General features: G+C 39.5%; 1 protein-coding gene across 12 annotated transcripts in view; it reads left to right on the forward strand.

Annotated features, from left to right (window-relative positions):
* tjp1b (tight junction protein 1b) overlaps nt 1-19433 on the forward strand; it is a 59466-nt gene that overhangs the window by 18061 nt on the left and 21972 nt on the right. Inside the window, exon 1 of one of the 12 annotated variants that reach the window (XM_044355694.1) lies at nt 3813-3942. The exons of 7 other annotated variants lie outside the window; for them this stretch is intronic. In XM_044355694.1, coding sequence (XP_044211629.1) covers nt 3922-3942 — 21 coding nt within the window. In that variant the 5' untranslated portion in view covers nt 3813-3921. Of the gene's footprint in view, nt 1-3812; nt 3943-4234; nt 4259-4339; nt 4389-16180; nt 16209-19433 lie in introns of those variants that run through there. 4 more of the 12 variants (XM_044355696.1, XM_044355698.1, XM_044355697.1 and 1 more) reach the window with 4 other exon arrangements.

The following is a 19433-nucleotide window of genomic DNA, read 5'->3' on the forward strand; positions in this document are numbered from 1 at the left end:
GTGCAATCACATACTGTAAAATCAGCTGCTAATAAGCTGGACTTAGAACAGGAGGCTGCAGCCAAACTCCAGCATGTTTCAGCTGCATTTTACTGCTGCACATCCTCAACTCTTCTTCACCAAGGTCACACTTTACTCCTCTATAAAGCACCTTTTGATAAGTGTCTTTTTTTTTACTGCTGACTTTACAAGGTAGCTCAAGCTTTCTAGATCATGGACCTCTGTCTGTCTCTCAGCTCGTGTGGCATTACGGAGCCTCGTGTAAGGAATTTCTATGCTGAACTAATGGGCTGGCCGTCAAGTCAGTGTGCTGCTTTCTCGTACTAGAGGTCAGTGATATTGACAGAGGACAACACAGAAGTCACAAAAATACAAGCCTCTGTACAGTAGCCAGCGCACTCCATTATGGGATTACATTGATATACTCCAATTTGTAAAACCAAAGACTGGATAACAAGATAAGAAGCATAAAGTTTTGTATATCATCTTGCAGCTTTGGCAGCATAGTGTCACATAATATCTTTTTTTTTTTTAAGTCTCACACCGCTATTGGACAAAAGCATTTATTTTCCTCTGCTGCAGTGCTATGTTTAACGTCTGTCATGTCATTTGATAGCTGCAGTCATTAAAGCTCATAGATAGCCATGCCAACCTTTGCTTAGTAGGCTGTTTTCCTGACCTGTACAGCTGAGAGGTGACTCGCTCACCGTCAGGGGCAGTGCACTCTAAAAGCCAACCTGCTGTGAATTTCTAATTTGCTTTTCCACTCGTGTGATTTTTTTTTTTTTTTCCTGCAGTCATACTCCGCTTTGGATTCTGCCTCTGTGTCTAAATGTGCTGATGGGGAGAGAGGGTCTGCATAATTCTGTTGCACGGCATGTGAAACTCCCTCTGTGCTGTTGGAGCCAGTGATGCAAACACTGTCGTAGCATTAACAGAGGGTATTTCAAGGGCTTCAACAGAGATAGATTAAGCAGCATAAGCTCACATCAAAGCCCAGTCAGTCACATACTGACTGTAAAAAAAGTTTACATTCATGCATTTCCAGAGAGGTTTGATAGCTTGATTATATATTTCTGCCTCATTACTTTAGTCAGCTTTAATACTGCATGATGTTAACTCATGATAACAACTGCTATCATCTAACCATCATTCATACTCAGTGACATACTGTCCTAACATGTTGCTAAAGGTTTGTCTATTATCACGACCAATGGACACTCAACAAAACACAACTGTAGAAGTGCAGGTCACAAATATGTTTATTGTGGAGTTTTAACAGAGTTTTTTTAACGCCATATCCTGCTGTTCATCATGTTTTGTTTTTCCACAGGATATCTATGACTGCCCTTGTTTATCTTATTCTTATGACCTTGACCAACTCGCATTCTTCCATTCAAGATGCCCCCGCCCCCCTCTCCTTACGATCCTCCAATGGAATCTGCGGCAAGTCTCCTTACGTCAGCAACATTGCGGGACCTCTGTGCTCCTCCAGCATTATATTCAGCCCCTATCTTCTCCTGCACTCATTAGCGCCAGAGGTAGAAGTGACAAGAACGGTCACACAATCTCAAAGTGATAAAATGCACAACAGAAGGTGCTGCAGAGAATTAGGTACTTCTAGAAGGCCAGCACAAAAAAAACTAAAGTGCATGTGATAGAGTCTTAAGAGTGGGGTTTGGTGCAGTGCACAATTTACATTCTACTGTATATTGATTAAATCTGTATACCCCATGGGAAGGAGTATTGAGCATCGTGACTGTAGGGTGGATTTTAGTTCTATCCTCTGAATTTTAAATGGCTTTATGCAGCATGTCATTACTACTTAAGTAGCCTACCTCAGCTTTCCCTATAAAGAGTTTATGTTTGCTGTAGTCAAAGCTGATATCCAAATAGATTTCTTCACACTGCCTTTTTCACTTAATATATTAAAGCATTCATGCAGAAAGCCTCTAATTTTCATCCTGCAGAGAGCTAACATTTTGAAATAAATTACAGTCTTTCCTGATTATGCACACACACACACACACACACACGCAGAAAGGCATAAGGGATGGGCCATCTTGTCCTTGTTCAGTCCTTTGTTTCAAAGGTGTCCCGATCAATCAAACCACTCATTTTTTTAAAATTTGATCTGTCAAATCTGACCATAAATATTAACACCTACTTAACATAAGAAAGTCCACGTCTCCTTTTTTTTCTTTTACATTGGTATATAGAGATTATGCATCCAGATGTTCTGGCTGTAGAGGTGTTAACTACCAGATATCTATTGCATCTTGCTGTTGGCTGTTTACATAACAGGTGTAAAAAAAAAAAAAAAATCCTGTTGTTGTATGCATAAGCAATTTAAAAACTTTTTTGGCAAGTCTTGAACACTGAAACTCAAATACTGCTCAGCACTTGGTTGAAATGTGCTGTGCAAATAGTCTTTTTGCATCATCAAATAAAGCTAAAAGTACAATATAAAGACAAATTTTAATCACCTCTCTCTTTAGGTGCATGAGGGCAATATAGCTGCACCCTCACTGTAAACTGAATAGCTGTCTCACCCTTACGTCGATTTATTAGCTTTCTGTGTGATCAGGATGCGTGTTAAAGGCTCTTTAAAGATAAGATGTAACTCCTTGTGTCACATGTGGCAAAGGCAAAGCTTACAATGCTCTGTGTGCACAATGACTTGTTAGGCCTACGGCAGTCTTCCCGTAGATGTCTGTACCACTGGTACAATAGGCAAATCATATCACCTGGAAGAGGAAGTTTTCAGTTGCCTGTATGAAGTTCAGACAGGGATATTAACTGTTTCTAAGCAGACACTGTAACTGTTTTTTGTTGCATTTCTTTACTGCATTACCAGGTTATCTCATATAATTTTATTTTGTTAAACATATCCTAGAGAAGTTTTTATGGACACATACAGTTGGCTATGTCTACATAAAAACTGTTAGACCTTGCTAATCTCATTATCCATTTTGAGAGCTGTCAGTTCTTTTCTGATCAACTAGACACTAACATAAAAGCAGTAGCCTGGTTTTTGTTTTGTTTTTGTAGAAGCAAAAAAAATGGGCTGATGAAAAAGACTAAAATAAACATCTATTTATCTGCAATATAGTTAATTCATGATTCCTGTCATCAATCCGTAAGTTTAAAGTATGTTGTCATTTTGTCTAAATTATATCCCATAAAAATAGGATATAATATATAATATATAATATAAATATAAATAGGATATAATTATATTATTATATTATTGTTATAGTCTAATACTGAATTTTCTAAATTAATTGCCATCATTGTTGATAATACTCATATATTGGGACCTTTCCGTGATAAAAGTGCAGTAGCTCTAATCTGGAGTATTTTTTTAGGATTAGTATGCTGTTTTTTGAGTAGGGGTATTCTTCTTATTAATCAATACATTTGCAATAGACGACATATTAATAACAGTCGCATTAATTCATACATTGTGGGTACTGATGTGGTTACCAGGCGCTGAAAGCTTCACTAGAGCATTTTCATCCTCATCGTCGACCGTTTGTTCTCACGCCGGAATGGCGCTGGATGATGCTGCTGCTGCTGCTGCTGCGGCTGCTGTGGACAGCCTCTCTGCATCCCTGCTCTCCCCCTCCTCTCGTCTCCTCTACTCTCCTCTCCTCTCCTCCCCCCCCCGCGGACAAACCGAAATGGTTTCTTCCAGGCGAACCTGTCACTGTCACCGGTGAAGCGGCGGTGAAGGCAGCCGAAGTGTGAGAGCAGAAGGGGGGGCGGGGAGGGGGGAAGAGAGGAAGGGAAGGCTTCATCCACTGCCTGCCATTGCAGTGCGGCGGCTGCTGCTCTGGAGCCACACCAGGAAGACCTTTCTCTTTTTCTGTAACATTTTTAACAAGCACGCCGTGAGGACCATTGCTTTTGCGAAGGTGAATGGGTTTTCTTGATTTATCCGTGAGTACGTTATTTCAGAGAGTATATATTTTTTGCTCCATAAGCAGGAGCTGAGTGGATGTGTGTGTCCCCCCTGCGGGCACAAGCGAGCGATAACGGTACAAGCGGAGGTAAACTTAGCTACCTCACTGCTAGCGAACTGCATGTACGCGCTATGCTAAGCGGTAAGCTAGTTACCCAACATGCTAGCGTTATCTTTTTATTGAGCGCACGAATAATGATGTCAATTGCATTATTTTTTGTGGAGCTTGCATAAGCTGTAATACTGAGTCACAAACTGCCCTGCGGTCGAGCTGTCACCGGGCGGAGCTTCCAGGTAACATTAGCTGGGTACAGCTAGCCTAGCTGCTGTAACAAAATGTCGGCCAGCTAGGGGGTTGATTTGACCAAGAGGGGTATTAAGGGGGCACAAGATTTATGAAGCGTCAGACTGCAGGAGGCAAAGAGTGAGTGGTGACGTGAGGTCCGCAGCTAGAAATATGACATCGGTTTTTCAAAATTAAAGGGGAAGGTCAGGCGGTGGCTCACCTTGTTTTGATGGCCGGTTAGTAAAAGCAAAGTGGGCGAAGCTAGGTAGCAGTTGGCTAATGTTAGCTTGTTAGCTGGCATTAGTTTTGGTGACACCGAGAGATACTTGCCTGCATGTACACGATGTTAAACCAGCTGTCATAATAACGCACTGTCATGTCAGCTGTGTGTCGGGGGGCTGCAGTCTGTGTTTGGTTTCGCTTAACACATCTAGGCGAACTATCTGACTGTTTTCGTGTCCGTACAAACGGACAGACTGCGGCTAACATGAATAATAAAGCACCAGTCGTCACCTGTTGAGTATTGATGGACAGTATCGCTTGTTTTGTCCGTTTTTTTCGTTTGCCGTTAACTGCCGTTAGACGGAGCGGATGACGTTATCTTGTTGGTACACTGTCCACTCTCATCATCTGACTGGTGTACTAAATATGTAACGATAGTGAGGAGACGAACATGTTATTATTTCTTATAATGTTCAAATCATCCGGGATCCCGGTAAATGCGATTTGGCATAAATGCATTAACCTCAGCCAGTTGCTTTATATGGATGAAACAGTTAACTGAACTAATTTAACTGTTCAAGTTCAGTGAATGCGTCTGCCAGCTTTCCAAAATATATGCCACAACCCTAATGTAGAGTACTTATTGTATGAACACATCTTCTATAATGGCCAAAATTTGGTATTATATTAAATATATCTTTAATGTAGCCATTATGGCTCAGCTCTACTTTTTAGGTTGTTTTTTTTCTTATTTTTGAGAATGCTACAAGGCAGAGAAGATGTCATAGATTTATTTGTTTAGTTTGAAAAATGGATAATAGGCTTTGAATTTAAAGGAAGCTACCAAAATACTATTTAAAGCATGCAGTAATATTACATTTCTTAACTATAACATGTATAGTTTTATCTTTCAATGGAAGTATGATTAATTTCTGCACATCTCAGTATTAGAATCTGTAAGAAGGGATTACCTTTAGGTTTTTGACTGAATATGTCATCACTGGCCTCACGATAGCGTTGCAAAGTTATATAAATGGCAGCTTGGCAGGGCAACAGATTTTCCAAATTTAAGTGGGGGAGGCAAAATGCAGACTATATTTGTCTTAGCCATTAGAGGTTTCATTGCACAGTTTAATTCAGTGTGTTCTTTTTAAATAATTCAAATTATAGTGCTGAGCAGGGGATGCCTCTGGCAAGCATGTGGCCTGACATGAAGAGAGTATCTAGCTGCTCAAGGGCAGCCATAAATGTTGGCCTTTAAATCATGTTGCCCTAAGCTGTCATAGGAACAGCAGTCATCTGAGTCATCGTGGTTTTGGAAGGTCAAATGTGTCTGATATTTTGCCTACTTAAGTCGAATTTGACTGCAGTCTCGTGGTTCTGTGTATTTTTAGAAACTGTCTGAAACAAGACGCTCGCCCAGATGTTGCTTATAACATACCTATGTTACAAACAGACACACTAATGAGACTTCATTACTGTTTTTATTTTGTATGACGTGTTAACACAAGGAGCGCCTCTGAGAAATTAAACCTTGTTTAAATTCAGGTTTGTATGTAAGTTAATGTGCACACAAATGGTTTATGTTATGAATATAAAAGGGTAGATGGCCTCTGGTGCTTCTTTGAAGAGAATAATGCTCCAACTGTGTAGAGACAGGGTGCTGGAAAACAATGCCAAGAAATGTTTGGAAACTGTGGAAACAGTGTTAGCAGTAACCCAGAGGTGCCATTAGAATGAAAAGGAAAATTATTTACCCTGCACTATCTTGAAGTATTGTATCCATGCTCATACCATGGATTATTTTTTATAGTTGGCATCACCATCAAGTGTGAGATTTTCACTCACTGAGAGGTGTGACTTGAGACTGAGATGGACTCATTTCTCACCCATTGTTTCACCCTTCCTGAGCTTATACTTCCATTACAATCTTTTTTTTCCAGTTAAGGAGGTTTTTTGCAGCCTAGTCTAATGCCTTCTCCCTCTTTATGTCCACTCAAATGTTACTCTGCATGTTCTTCAGTGTGGCTTGATTGGTACAAGATGAATTCTAATGCAACGGGTACCATTGGGTTGCAAATTTAGCTAACATGCTAACAAAAAAGTTACACATCTCAACTGTATTCTGGATAAAATACAGCCTAGTTCATATGTAAATTGCACTACGTTTACTGATAGGTCTCATCAATGATATTTTGGTGGGTCAGGCTTTAAATGGTTGGTGCACTATCTTTTGTTCCTTACTTATTTTATGCAACTCAGATTTTAGGCTACTTTTTGGAGAAAAGGTGTGGAGTTGGGAAGTTGATTAATCCTTGCTGTGGGCATTAAAAGGTCATTGCTCTGATATATGGCCGTGCTACAACTTCCTAGCAAACATCGAATAAAAATACGACATTTAAGTCCATGTTCCTATAGTACAGCAAGTCTCTCTAACAAATGGCACGTTTACATTATGGACGTGGCTCCAGTTACACAGAAGCTCACTTGTATAAATCAAGGCCGTCGTAAATCCCTGTTTGAAAGAGGCGTGGAATTATCAGGATGAAGAGGCTTGCAAAATCTCTCATCAATCACATTTCAACATGAACCTCCTTTTTCTAATGGCGCAGAAACATCCCATATCATTACTGTTTTTCATTGGCTTCGTTGTCCTCATTTCAATCACGGTGACGGAGAGGAGGAGGGGTTCAGGTCAGTAGCTCAGCTTATCAGCACATTCCTGCCCTCTTGTGTGCTCTGTGTGGGGCACTGATAAGTTCCACCGGGCTGATTCAGTTCAGGAGCTGATTTCCTGGTCCGTGTGTTCAGGACACACTCAAGCTCCGCACTGGGCTATACCAGCTGTATTTAAGTCCTCTCCTAAGGTAGGGAGTCGACACTCGAGACTTCGTAACTACTAGTTATTTTGTAACTAAATCAGCTACTAAAATTGGTTGCACCACGATTACTTGGGCCATAACCTAACTAGTTTGGACGTAAAGTCATAACTAAGGCAAGTCGTCAATCAACGGTCAAAGATAGAGTTCCACTGTCATGGTTACCGTGTGTATTAGCTTTCTGGCTGGCATGAGTCACTTGGCATCGTAGTAAGCTAGATCGATATTGAAATAACATATCAATAAATTGGGTCTCCACTGGATTACTGTGTTTCAAAATGGCATGCAGTTAATGAAAAAATGATACCGTGTGGCAGAAAAACTGCTGTTTTACCATCAGTGAGAATAATTCTGACATTTTATGATTTACACCTACCCTAGAGGCATGTAGTTGTTACTTAGAGTTGTAGTTTGTAATTTATCTCTATGGTGCAACTGCTTTTATTTTAGTAATGCGCAAATCAAAACTTAGTAATAATTTGCATTTATAACTAGTTTGAACTCACACACAGCTGGTGCAACAGGCTGCTGGTTACGACTCCAGCTGTGGAGCCCCGACATAGACTCTGCTGTTCTCCTTTTGTTGTGTTGTCGACACAATCAGATCAGATACAAACAATTTATTGGTGTGAAGATGCAACACTCTTTGCTCAAATGAAAACACAATAGAAAAGAGTAAGAATAAAGTGGCATGAACATATTACACAGGTCATATTTCCTGGGAAGGAAAGGTAGGGGAAAAAATAAAAAAAATTACTTTATTTGTCGATAGTCTGTGACATGTTAATTAAACACCAGTAAAAAGTCATCAAATACAAATAAACCCAACAAATAAAAATGAAAGATAGCCAAGAAAGAATTTCCTCTTCTTAACAGGTAAACGATAATTTAGTGTCATTTTACACATTTGAATTTCAGCAAAAAAAAGTTAGTTCAGTTTAGATTCAAAATGCTTTAGTCTGTGGGATTAATATCATATTTTAGGAGGGAAACAACTCAGCCTGACCACTCAGACTTGATTTCAAGTATTTTAGCTTTTTCCTGCACCACATGACATGGTTTATATGACGTGTTATGACAAAAAGTGCAGAGAGCAACCAATCATCCTAAAAACAGTCGGAAAAGAAATCGTTGAACTTCCATGTTACTATACTGTCGGACAGAAAAACTATGTTGTTGTAACAGCAAATTATCATACCGTCTAAACACAAATCTAATCTGATCAGTTGTTAATTACAGTGTTGACAGCCAGCTTAAATGCCTGCTAGCTTCCTCCATTGGAACTTGGAAGACAAGTGTGGTTTTGACAGGTTTCATAAGGTGTGTGTGCGTATGTGTGTGTGTGTGTGTGTGTGTGTGTGTGTGTGTGTGTGTGTGTGTGTGTGTGTGTGTGTGGGGCCAACAGAGTTTATTCAATGTTTTATGGCCACTGGCCACATGCTGCCTGAGAGACACATCCCACACAGAAATTTTTGCTGCTCAAGTAACTTTGTGTCTAGACTTTTTTCCCCCAGACATGACCACTTTAAGTGTGGGGCGTAATTGTTTGACTTGAAAAGCCCTATGTGTACATTTATTTATTTTGATAAGAGATACTTTTTTTTCCCACTACTTATTGGCACTATTTTGAGTATACATATAACATCAGGATAGAGATTTGTTATAGTATACAGTAGTATAATAGTAGTCAACAGAATTGGATTTTCTTCCTTTAAAAAAATATGCTACAACTCTGTAAAATGCAACAAGAAAATGCTGCTGCCAAAGTTGTCATTCTGTAATCACTAGCTTAATTTTTTTCCCTATTTCCAGTTATTAGACACAGAACTGTGGTTTACTTGTATGGATAAATTGGTGTTTTTGGAGTGTTTAATAAGAGGAGTGTATTTATTTTGCGGAGTGTAATCCCACCTCTCCATTGCAGTCATGAATCAAGTATCATAAAATAAAACAAGTTGCAGTGGCTGAACTGCTGACTTGTAGTGATTAGCAGCTCCGGTTCTCTATGTGCCTCTTTTGGTTGATGTGGAAATAATTAATTTTGAGGCTGGTAGGCAGAAGGTAGTGGAGAGAGCAAACTATGAGTGGAATCTGTCACCTCGCTCTCTGGCTCTGCTCAGAGGGATGTAAATTTAACTCGTCCCCTTTGCCAGCGGTGACTCGGTGTCTGTCAGGTTTGTCCAACTCGATCATTATCCTGACTGATGTGTGTGTTGTAATGACCAACACGGCCTTGGTTTGGTGTCAGGTGTATAGTGCTGATGAATCTGGGCTAAATCTTTGTAAAAATGTGTAAATCTATTTCTCTGTTGAATTCTTTTGAACCTTGAATGCTTCTCTTTGTCAGATTTCACCCTGTCACAGTTTGGCAAACCTGCAGGGTTTGAAGAGCTTTTTCTCTTTAATTACACAATGTCAAAGGAATACACACACATACATGTAGAGAAACATAATAACAGTAACACCACCAACAACAGATTAGAAAATAAAAAGAAAGAAGAAACTATAGCTACACACAACCATAATCACATCGCATATACCACACACACACATATTCATATACATATCCACATACACACACCTATTCATAATTATTTGTTCGATTATACAGCCAAAAAATGAACATATTTACATCCCTTTAGTTGACATTTATTGACATTCCAATGTTTTTTTTTTAACTCCAGCCTTCAACATGACTCAAAGCGTCCAAAAAATAAATTCTGTTCTTTATTCCTATTAACATCCTTTTCTAGAGCCAACTTCAAAAACATTTTGAAACGTTCAGCGTTTGATTGCTGTCTTTTTTCTAGCTTTAAATTTAAATGCTTTTCCCATCGTAATGATGATGTTGTTTAAGTCTTTTCCGTCATCATCCCTTAAATCACTAAACATTGTAGTTAAAGGACAACTGAGATCCAGTCTTGAACTTTAATCCAAACTAATGCAACTTCCTTACAATAGCAAAATAAAATCAAATCTGACTTTTTACTTCTCACAAAATCTACACAAGTCACATACTTGGATGCCCCATATTTAAGCATTTTCTTTGTAGGCAAGTACCCGTAGATTAGATTTAGTTGTAGACATTAACAGTAGTTGTGTAAATGTATGTAAAAACTCCCTCCCTTGGAGTACATTTGTCTAACAAATCCTCCCATTTTGACTGAATAGCTACTGCTGATAGCTACTGATATATTGTTTATTTTTCTCTTGTTTATCCATGTTGTATCCTTAATGTAGAGGTAACATGCCATTGGTTTTGTACATAACGATAGTTTCCTTTTCCACGTTTGTGGTATAGCTGCTCGGTCATAAATATTACCTTATACAACTGTAAGATAAGACATGACTTCTATCTATCTATCACTGTTCAAGTGATCATTTATAAATATTATTCCTTTTCCAAACACTCATAAACAAAGGCTTATCCTTAATCAAAATATTTCTCTTGTACCATTAACACTCCTTTGGATTTCATAACAGGATTCTGGTTGATGATATTGGTATTGAAACCAACTGACTAGGACCTCTTCCAAAAAACCTAATAAATATTTTAATGACTTGCTTTAAAATAGTAAACTGAAAAGCAGTTAACTGAAGGTAAGGATTGAGTTCTTTGTGATACAGAGGATGAACAGACATCAAAAACTTTGCTGAGAACCACTGTGGATTTAAAATAAATTTAGGTACAAGGGATGCTGTTTATCCTTCAATAACTGCTGATTTAACTTCCAGTATCCTGGGCCCCTATGAAACGCTATAATGCTCAAAATTATAAGATGATGATCTGACCTAAATCTTTCTTTAATCCAAACTTTGTTAATTTTTGGAGTCAATGAAAATGAAATAGCCTAATCTATTCTGCTTGCCTGATTTCCTCGTCTCCATGTATATCTTGTTTGCTTCGGATTCTGCAATCTCCATATGTCAATTAAGTCTAATGAGGACTTATAATGATGCTAGAAATAGCATTATAGGCTCTTAGTTTGTATGTCTTTTTGATCCAAATCTTCATCCGGTACAGTATTGTAGTCTCCTGTTGTTATCAAATTTGTAGCCTTTTTTTCTTGCAACATTTTGAAAATGTCTTCAAAGAAGAGTGGATCGTTGGAATTAGGTGCGCACAGATTTATTAATACAAATCCTATGCTATCCACTAATGTATCTTGTATAATGAATCTGCCTGCGTGATGTATTATTGTATCCACAATATCTACTTTTTACATTTAATCTCATCCAGTTGGGTAAAGTGAGTCTCTTGTAAACAAAATATATAATAGTTTTTATCTGTAAGCCAAGTAAAGATGTCTCCCCTTTTCTTCCTATCAGCTAAACCGTTACAATTTATGCTTGACATTTATAACTTGGACATATTAGAGCTTCAGTATAAAAACCACCAACAAAAACAAATACTTCTATGTTTTGGCAAGTTTGGCAGCACATGTACAGCAGCCAATATTTTCCTTTACACACATACGTTGGCGAGCATCATAACCAGATTAGTCCATTTAGAAACTGAGGAATTCCACTGTTAATGAAATAACAGGCCTGGCCATATCATTAAATTCATTGTATTAACGGAAAGGTGGGCAGGTGAGCTCAGAACCGTGATTTAAGCCGGAGAGTAGAGTCTGGATCCATATACACTTTATCAGTCACATATAACCTATCGGTAGTCAAGTTTGCCTTTTTGCCTCTTCTTTTTTATTTGGTGATAAAGTGGTAGAAGCACTTTGCGCCTCTCCATTAACACTCTTGGAAACAGTTCAGAGATTCTGAAAGGCTTACCTTTAAGCCTTGGGCCCAGATTTTTTTAATCTGCTGTCGCTGCTTGAAGTGTTCAAACTTGATAACAATTGGCGTTGGAGTTTTTGGAGCAGCCACGTCTGCAAACGGTCTTGTCTTTCCCAGTCGATGTGTTCGGGCAAAGATGATCTCCTTTGTTGTCTCCTCTGAAAGGTTGAGCCTCTTTTGGAAGAATGTTTTAACCTTCCACATGTTCACCGAGGACTTCAGGTATGCCAGTGATAATTAGATTATCACTTATCGATCTGTACTGAAGATCCGTCACGGTTTCCCTCAGATTTCCATTTTCCTTTTTGAGGCATATGATTTCTTTTTCCATGTCCCAATGACCATTTCTTGGTTCCTCATTTCCAAACTTCATGGCATTGATTATTTCTTTCAGATCCTTTATCTCTGTTTGCATCCAGAATGTCCAATTTATTGAGTTTATCAATAAACTCAATAAATCTCCTCACGCAGTAATATGAGACTATATTCTGTGTCTTTAGGCTCAGGTCTGTGTTGCAGTTCATGGCTAGACAATTCTTTCCTGATTGACTTGGGCTTCCCCTCTTGCAAAAGTATTCAGATCGGTTTTCTCTACAGGTGTACTTGTACCTGGATTACAAGGCGAGCGAGAAGCCATGCCGTCCGTTAGCAGATAAACAAACGAGCCAATAAAGGAATCAGCATTATAGTCAACTGAGCTTAAGTCCTTCAGATACAGAGTGCTTGATATAGCGATCTTATCGTTTGATTTAACCTACAGCATGGAGATTTCCTTTTCTTTGTTGCTGCTTCAAAGCTGCACACCGCCAGCTACTTTGGCGCCATATTGCCTTTTGAAGAGTTTCTGCTTCCTCCTTTGGGGGCGGCTGTGGCTCCACTAATCGGAAGATTGGAGGCCAAGAAAGATTTTTACATTGTTTGTCAAATATGTTGATTTTCAGGTGGGGTCAGCACCTACCTGCAGAACGTAGCAAGTCCTTGTTTGGTGTACAGTCCACATGTCAAAGTGTGGGCAAGATACTGAATCCCAAAGTGTGTGAATGTGCATTAGATTAGATCCTGATGAGCAGGTTGCATGGCAGCCTCTACCATCAGCGTATGAATGTGTGTGTGAATGGGTGAATGTTGACGTGTATTGTAGTGCTTTGAGTGGTCAGGAGACTAGAAAGGCGCTATATAAGTGCAGTCCATTTACCATTACCTTGTCATTGCATTGTGTGTATTTTTATTATTTTCAATGTAATGCATTCCTTCTCTCACAGTCACAAACAAATCTGTAATGACACAGTGTTGATCCATTCTCAAATAAGTCACTTATTTATTTTGTCTGGATGCATAGGATTCATGGCAGTGATTATGGTTTGGTTAACCTGCTTAAAAAGAGCATGTCAAAGGCAAAGTGCAAATGATGCCTTTACATACAGCAGTATTTGGTAATCTTGATCCTTAGAAATTTGTGAAGGAACAAGCAGTCCGTTACAAAAGCATTTCAAGAATTGATGTTGAGTAATGAAATGTTGCTACATCACACACTGATACAGTATAAAAGAACTAAATGGTACAGGAGTTGGTTTCCGTGGCTGTAGTCACATCTGTCCTCCAAACGTGACCTGAAAAAATAGCTGCATTGTAAAGAGGACGATAACTCCAACCTTTATAACAGCTACACTATGCAGTATACCATGTGTTTCCTATTGGTGATGAGGGAAACTGCAGTCCTTCATAGACAACAAGGAATGCTTCAGTATATGTGGTTGGCACATTCTGCAGATGCTTGAAGTTAGCCTTAGGATGAATTTGAATGTTTGTGCAACCATGCAGTATGTTCCTACACAGAAAACACACAAGTCCTAACAGTGTTGGGGAAAAATGTCTCGACTGCTAGAACAAATATAAACATTCTTGACCAGTTGTCATACCCTGTCCTCTAAATGCCACTTGATTGGATACAAAGATGTTTTCCACTGGACAGAACAGTGTCCTTGCTTTTTATTTGCCTTTTCGCTGGAAGCTGCATGGTAGAGCTGTTCTCTGAATAATGGCAAGTTAGTGGCTGTCACTTGTTATTAATGATGTCATGAAACTACATGTTCACACATTTGCACACGCTGTCAAGTTCATCATCTTCATTTCCCATAAAACATCTTATTGAACTGCTTTTAATGCTACGTAAACAAAATAACAAGGGCAGTGACATTTTAGCGTGATGAAAATTGAATCAGGGAATCTAACTGGAGCAAGGACCCTGTCCGTATGTATGTGTGTCCTTTGCATATCTCGAGAACTGTTCATCCGATCTACTTCACACTTGGTGGCTGTATTGCTGGGGACCCAAAGAAGTGCGGTGTCAAATTTGGTGCAATTTGGACACGTGACACGTTCAATATTAATAAACTTTGAATAAACCAGCGATCAGAGAGCTGCTCAGCTCTGCAGCAGCGGGGCGGGGCTTCAGGTCTCTGCAACTGCATGTCATGAGCACAGGTGGAGATCAGAGCTGTACAGCGAGTCAGAGGAAAGTATTTTCACATGGTGTGCTTTGACACGTGACATGTTTACTATTAATAAACTTTGAATGAACAGCGAGCTGCTCAGCTCTGTGTCTGAGTGCGGAGTTTGCCGTCTAGGTGTAAAAAGAGCAGGGTGTTGAAGAGATGACGGTCCGGAGCTTGTCTCTGAATCTGGAAATGAATTTGGATTAGTGTGAGGGGATATTCTTACTCAGGATAAAATTTGATAATATGGAAATTGCATAGGGCTTAACTGAAAGTAGCTAAATGACGTGTATAATAGTCAAATAACGAAAAAAGTACTGAAAATATTGAGTGTGAGTGTTCATTAAACCCTCAAGTCCCTGCATAATTTTTTTTTGACCAAAAAATATTTATGTTTCTGAATTTTTTTTTTTTTTTTTTTTGTACTCCATAATAATAAAAGGATAGCACAGCTGGCGATCAGAGCCATACGGTGAGTCAGAGAAAAGTTAATACTTGCACTCAAACATACCTCACATCAACAGTATAATTTTTATATGTGTTGAAGCAGCAATACCGGAGGCCAGGCAATCGGCCCCATTTCAAACACGCACGTTTTGAACGGGCACTGCACTAGTGCATAGCAAATGACTGTTAAACACATCATGTTGCCCTAATATCCATTTGTTCAGATGTCAGAAATTCCCCGGGCAACCTTCCTTGTGTATGTGGGATGTTATACAAGTCTCATGTGCCTTCTTGTTTTCCTCTCAGCCTCCTTTTCTAGGGCTGTTGTGTTTGGTTTTATTTTTATCTGCTTTGTTTGCAATGTTAATTTCTGTTGGTGGTAAAATTCAATGGAGATTATGTTTTTGTTGTCTTTACGTGATCAGCTGCAGTAAAAAAAACAACAACAACAGAGTATTACGTCTTCGTGTATTGTTTATGCTTAACTGTCTGTTTGATGGCTGGTCATCCTCTGTGCTACGTGACTGACACGTTTAGCATAATTTATGCATGTAATGCAGCACACCTGGGGAGGAAGGGCGTAATAATGTCCCACATGCTGAGAGAATTGATGGATTCTGCTCTGGTTCAGTGCGGCAGCTTGAGGGTTAAGTCCGATACAGCAGTTTACACTGCGGATGGATGTTCGCTAGTACAGAGGAGTCCCATGCTGTAGCGGAACTGCAGATCCCACACAGATCGCTGCCAAGCCAGAGGGGATTTGCTTCGATCCCATGAGCGTGTAAGGAGAGAGTTGGAGGGAGGGATAAATTTGAATGAATTGAAGTAAGATGATGAGAGAGGACACGAACCCTTGCGGGACAGAGGAAGCGTTAGGGTGTAGCTGCAGGGAGTCTTTCATAACCCCTCACCTGTGGTCGTAATTTCAGTTGTTTCAGAGCTAAGAAAATAGAAGGGGAAAGGAAGGTGGGGGCAAGTCCCTCCCAGCACTGATTGGTGCGGTCATGCACTGAGGCTGCTGATGTGCGTCTGCTGGAATCTCCTGCTGGATTTACTAAGCAGTAGCTGGAGGCTGGAGACGCTTTTGTCTGTATCCTCTGTAGTGAGCAGAATGAACTGATGTAAGTACCTCTGATCTTCTATTTTAACCGTCATGCTTCTAGTTTTGTCTACATACGCAAGCAACAAACCAAAGATGAGGTGGAAGTCTGTTTAACTGTAGCTTTTAAATAATGCAAGTGTGTGTCTTTCATGGCTGTAATGGCTGGTGATTAAGTTTTATGTCAGAGTTAATAGGTTTCATCTTTTGACCTTCTTATCGCTCTTTCAATGCTGCATCTCTCCCTCTCTGCCCTCCATTAGAGATCTGCAGTACAGTGTCTAACCATGTTGTATGTGCTGAGTGTCACTTAACTCTCAGGGGACCCCCCTGACTGGTGCTAAGGCATGGGCCCTCATTTGCATTTGAATACGTTTTCTGAGGCATGGGAGTTTTAGCAGTTGTCAGCACTCCCCGGCACATCGTTTTCAATTTCTAAAGTGATCAATCATCTTATTCTACTTGTTTGCTGCTTCACTGCCAGCAGCCACAGTGGTGTGTGATCCTGTTGTTGTTTTCTGTCTTTGGCCGCAGTGCAACTTGCACAATGTTCTGAAAGTATGCTTCTTTGGACATAGCAATTTGTTCATTCGCTGACGTGCTAGTCATTTCGTCAATTTCATTCCTAATTTGATTTAACAGTTACAGGATTCTGATTGCGGAAAACCTCTTGGACAAATTAAGAGATTTTTTTTGTTTTCCTGCAGGAGACTCAGAGAGCTTTAGTGCTGCTCTCATCATGTGGGAACTCAACCGTAGTTGGAGTGGAGAAGCTCATTTGGGTCTTAAAATAAGGATTCTCCAGAAAAAGAGTGGTATCCAATCTCAGACTGATACTAGAAAAAGGAGAGTTGTGGTTGTCTGCATCCTCAAAACTCCAGAGTAATTGTCCCCAGGAAATTGTTTCAGTTAATCTGCCAAATTATCAGCTAAATTTAGTACTTTACTACCAGACTGTGTAACACATGAGTATCCCAGCACCAACATTAAGCGTTCTGTATTGTAAATCTTTTTTAAAATAGCCACGTTTTCTGCCCTGGCACCGTAAAGGACTTGTGAAAATGATCTACCTCTCTTTGTTTTCCTCAGACACTGCAGACAAAAACCGACAAATGGGCACTAGAGAGAAAGTTAATTCATTTTCTTTTCTGTATTGCATCATTTGTTTCAGTCGATCCGTGGCATTTAATATAACAAGAGGTTATTAAATGTTCTCCAGTGTTCGTGCTGCAAGTTTCCCTAAAATCACTCTGTTGCAGCATCACAACGGCAGAATTAATGAGAGCTATTTTTAGCTACTCTGGTCCCAGAGTGGTCAGAATTGAATAAGGTTCTGCCTCATCCCCAAACTGTACTACAGCACAAAATCTGTTCCCTTAGTCAGAGAATTGAACACCCCGCCATATTGCCTCAGTTCTTTCTTTTGGATGAAATATGATTTTATTTTTCTGCTGAATAGAGAGTCAGGGAACCTGCACTCTTTAATTTTAATGATACTCCAAAGTGAATCTAAAATGAAACACCATCTTAGCCTCCCTCGTCGTGGGTCGTGTTAGGTTAGTATTGTGATGACTCATTGTACATAAAGGATTTTTGTCTGCAAGGCGAGACAGACTTCTTTTATTTTTGGGTTCAGATTTACTTACACGATGTGTGGATTAATCTAAACTGTACCACTATTTATAATATAGCAATGATGTTTGCTACGCCGAGGAAATTTACATTTTAGAGGAGTGTCATTTGACTTTTCTCTGTTTTTGTGGTGGCTACAGGACAGAGTCTGGGAAGTGAAGAAGGCAGAGATGTGAGGCATGACTTGGAATAATACCGCAATGATCAGCTCCTTTCACCATTTTACCAGCCAAATAGATTTTTGAATTTGAAAAGAACCGTCAAAAGACAGATACCTTGCCAAAATGGCTGGTGGGCATCCCAACAGTTGCCAAAATTTGGTCATATTCATTGTACTGGCTTCAGACTGGGCCACCAGATCGCACATGTGTGGGGGTTGTTATTAACCTCCAAAGTTCAAAGTAGACAAGCTCAACATGCAAAATAAAAACTCAGATAAACATAGATGGCTATAGATTTATAAATAGCTACAAACGCCCGCGTCAAATACCATTAACCTTGGCCATATGTGTTGCTGAACTTGCAAATACAGTTAATTGATTTAGTGCTGAAACGTTTAGTTGACAGGACAATAATCAGCAGCTATTTTAATAATTGATTAATTGTTTAATTTCATTAAGCAGCAAATGCAAAGAATTCATTTGTTCCAGCTTTGTAAAAAAAGGTGAATTATTTGTTGGTTTTCTTCTGGGCTGTTGGTTGGACATAAATATGTCAGCAAATGTTGATTGGTATTACTACTAATTCTTTTTGCATTTAGTGATTAATTGATTAATGATGAAACTAATCATTACTTTTAGCCCTCAATTGATTTACATGTGGAAATTAATAGCGGAACAGGCTGTTGATAGATCATTATTTGACAGAAACGCATAATGGATAATTGTTTCATTTTACATTTGTGTATTGACCATTTTGACCACAGTTTTTCTGTCTTCCTCAACTCTCAGCTGTGCGATCCATCTGTGTTATAGTCCATCTGTGTCGTAGTGTTGGCTCCCAAGTTGCCTGGTTGTAATCCCCCAAGCATGACCCAACCAACATGGTGTGTCTCCACTGTGGAGCGGCTGCCAGCTCTGGCTCTGGCTTGTGGCATGAAGCTTCTGTTGGCACCAGTTGTTTGTGGCCATAAAGGGCGTACACAACAGTGCCACAAAAACTCATAAGTCACTGGATGCTGATGCGACTTCGTCACAATATGCACAGATATAGGAGTAGTGCAGAGTCTCAACGGCTCCTTTTTCTGTCTTTCTTCTGTTTACTTGCACGAGATTAGTGTCTTCAGCTTTGAATAGGGCACTAAGATGTTAGTTTGGTTGTGGGACTAAATATGAAATGCCATGTAAACACTGTTATTCTTTTGCTTTATCATTTTGCAAAGTGTCTGTGTCTGCGTCTTTGTGAAATCCTACAAAGCACAGCACTTTTGAGGGGATCAAAAGAAATGGTAATATGTTTGTTTTAGACCAACGTTGGGCCATTAGTGCAGACTGTGTTTAGATGTGCATGTATCAACAGTTTAGCAATGCTCATCTAAAAGCTAAAAAAAAAAGAAAAAGGCTTTTGTTTGCAAATTAATTCAGTCGTGTCTTTTTTAAACCTCCCACAGTTGAGA

The sequence above is a fragment of the Thunnus albacares genome, chromosome 7 (genome assembly GCF_914725855.1).
Source record: "Thunnus albacares chromosome 7, fThuAlb1.1, whole genome shotgun sequence".
Taxonomy (NCBI): Eukaryota; Metazoa; Chordata; class Actinopteri; order Scombriformes; family Scombridae; genus Thunnus; species Thunnus albacares.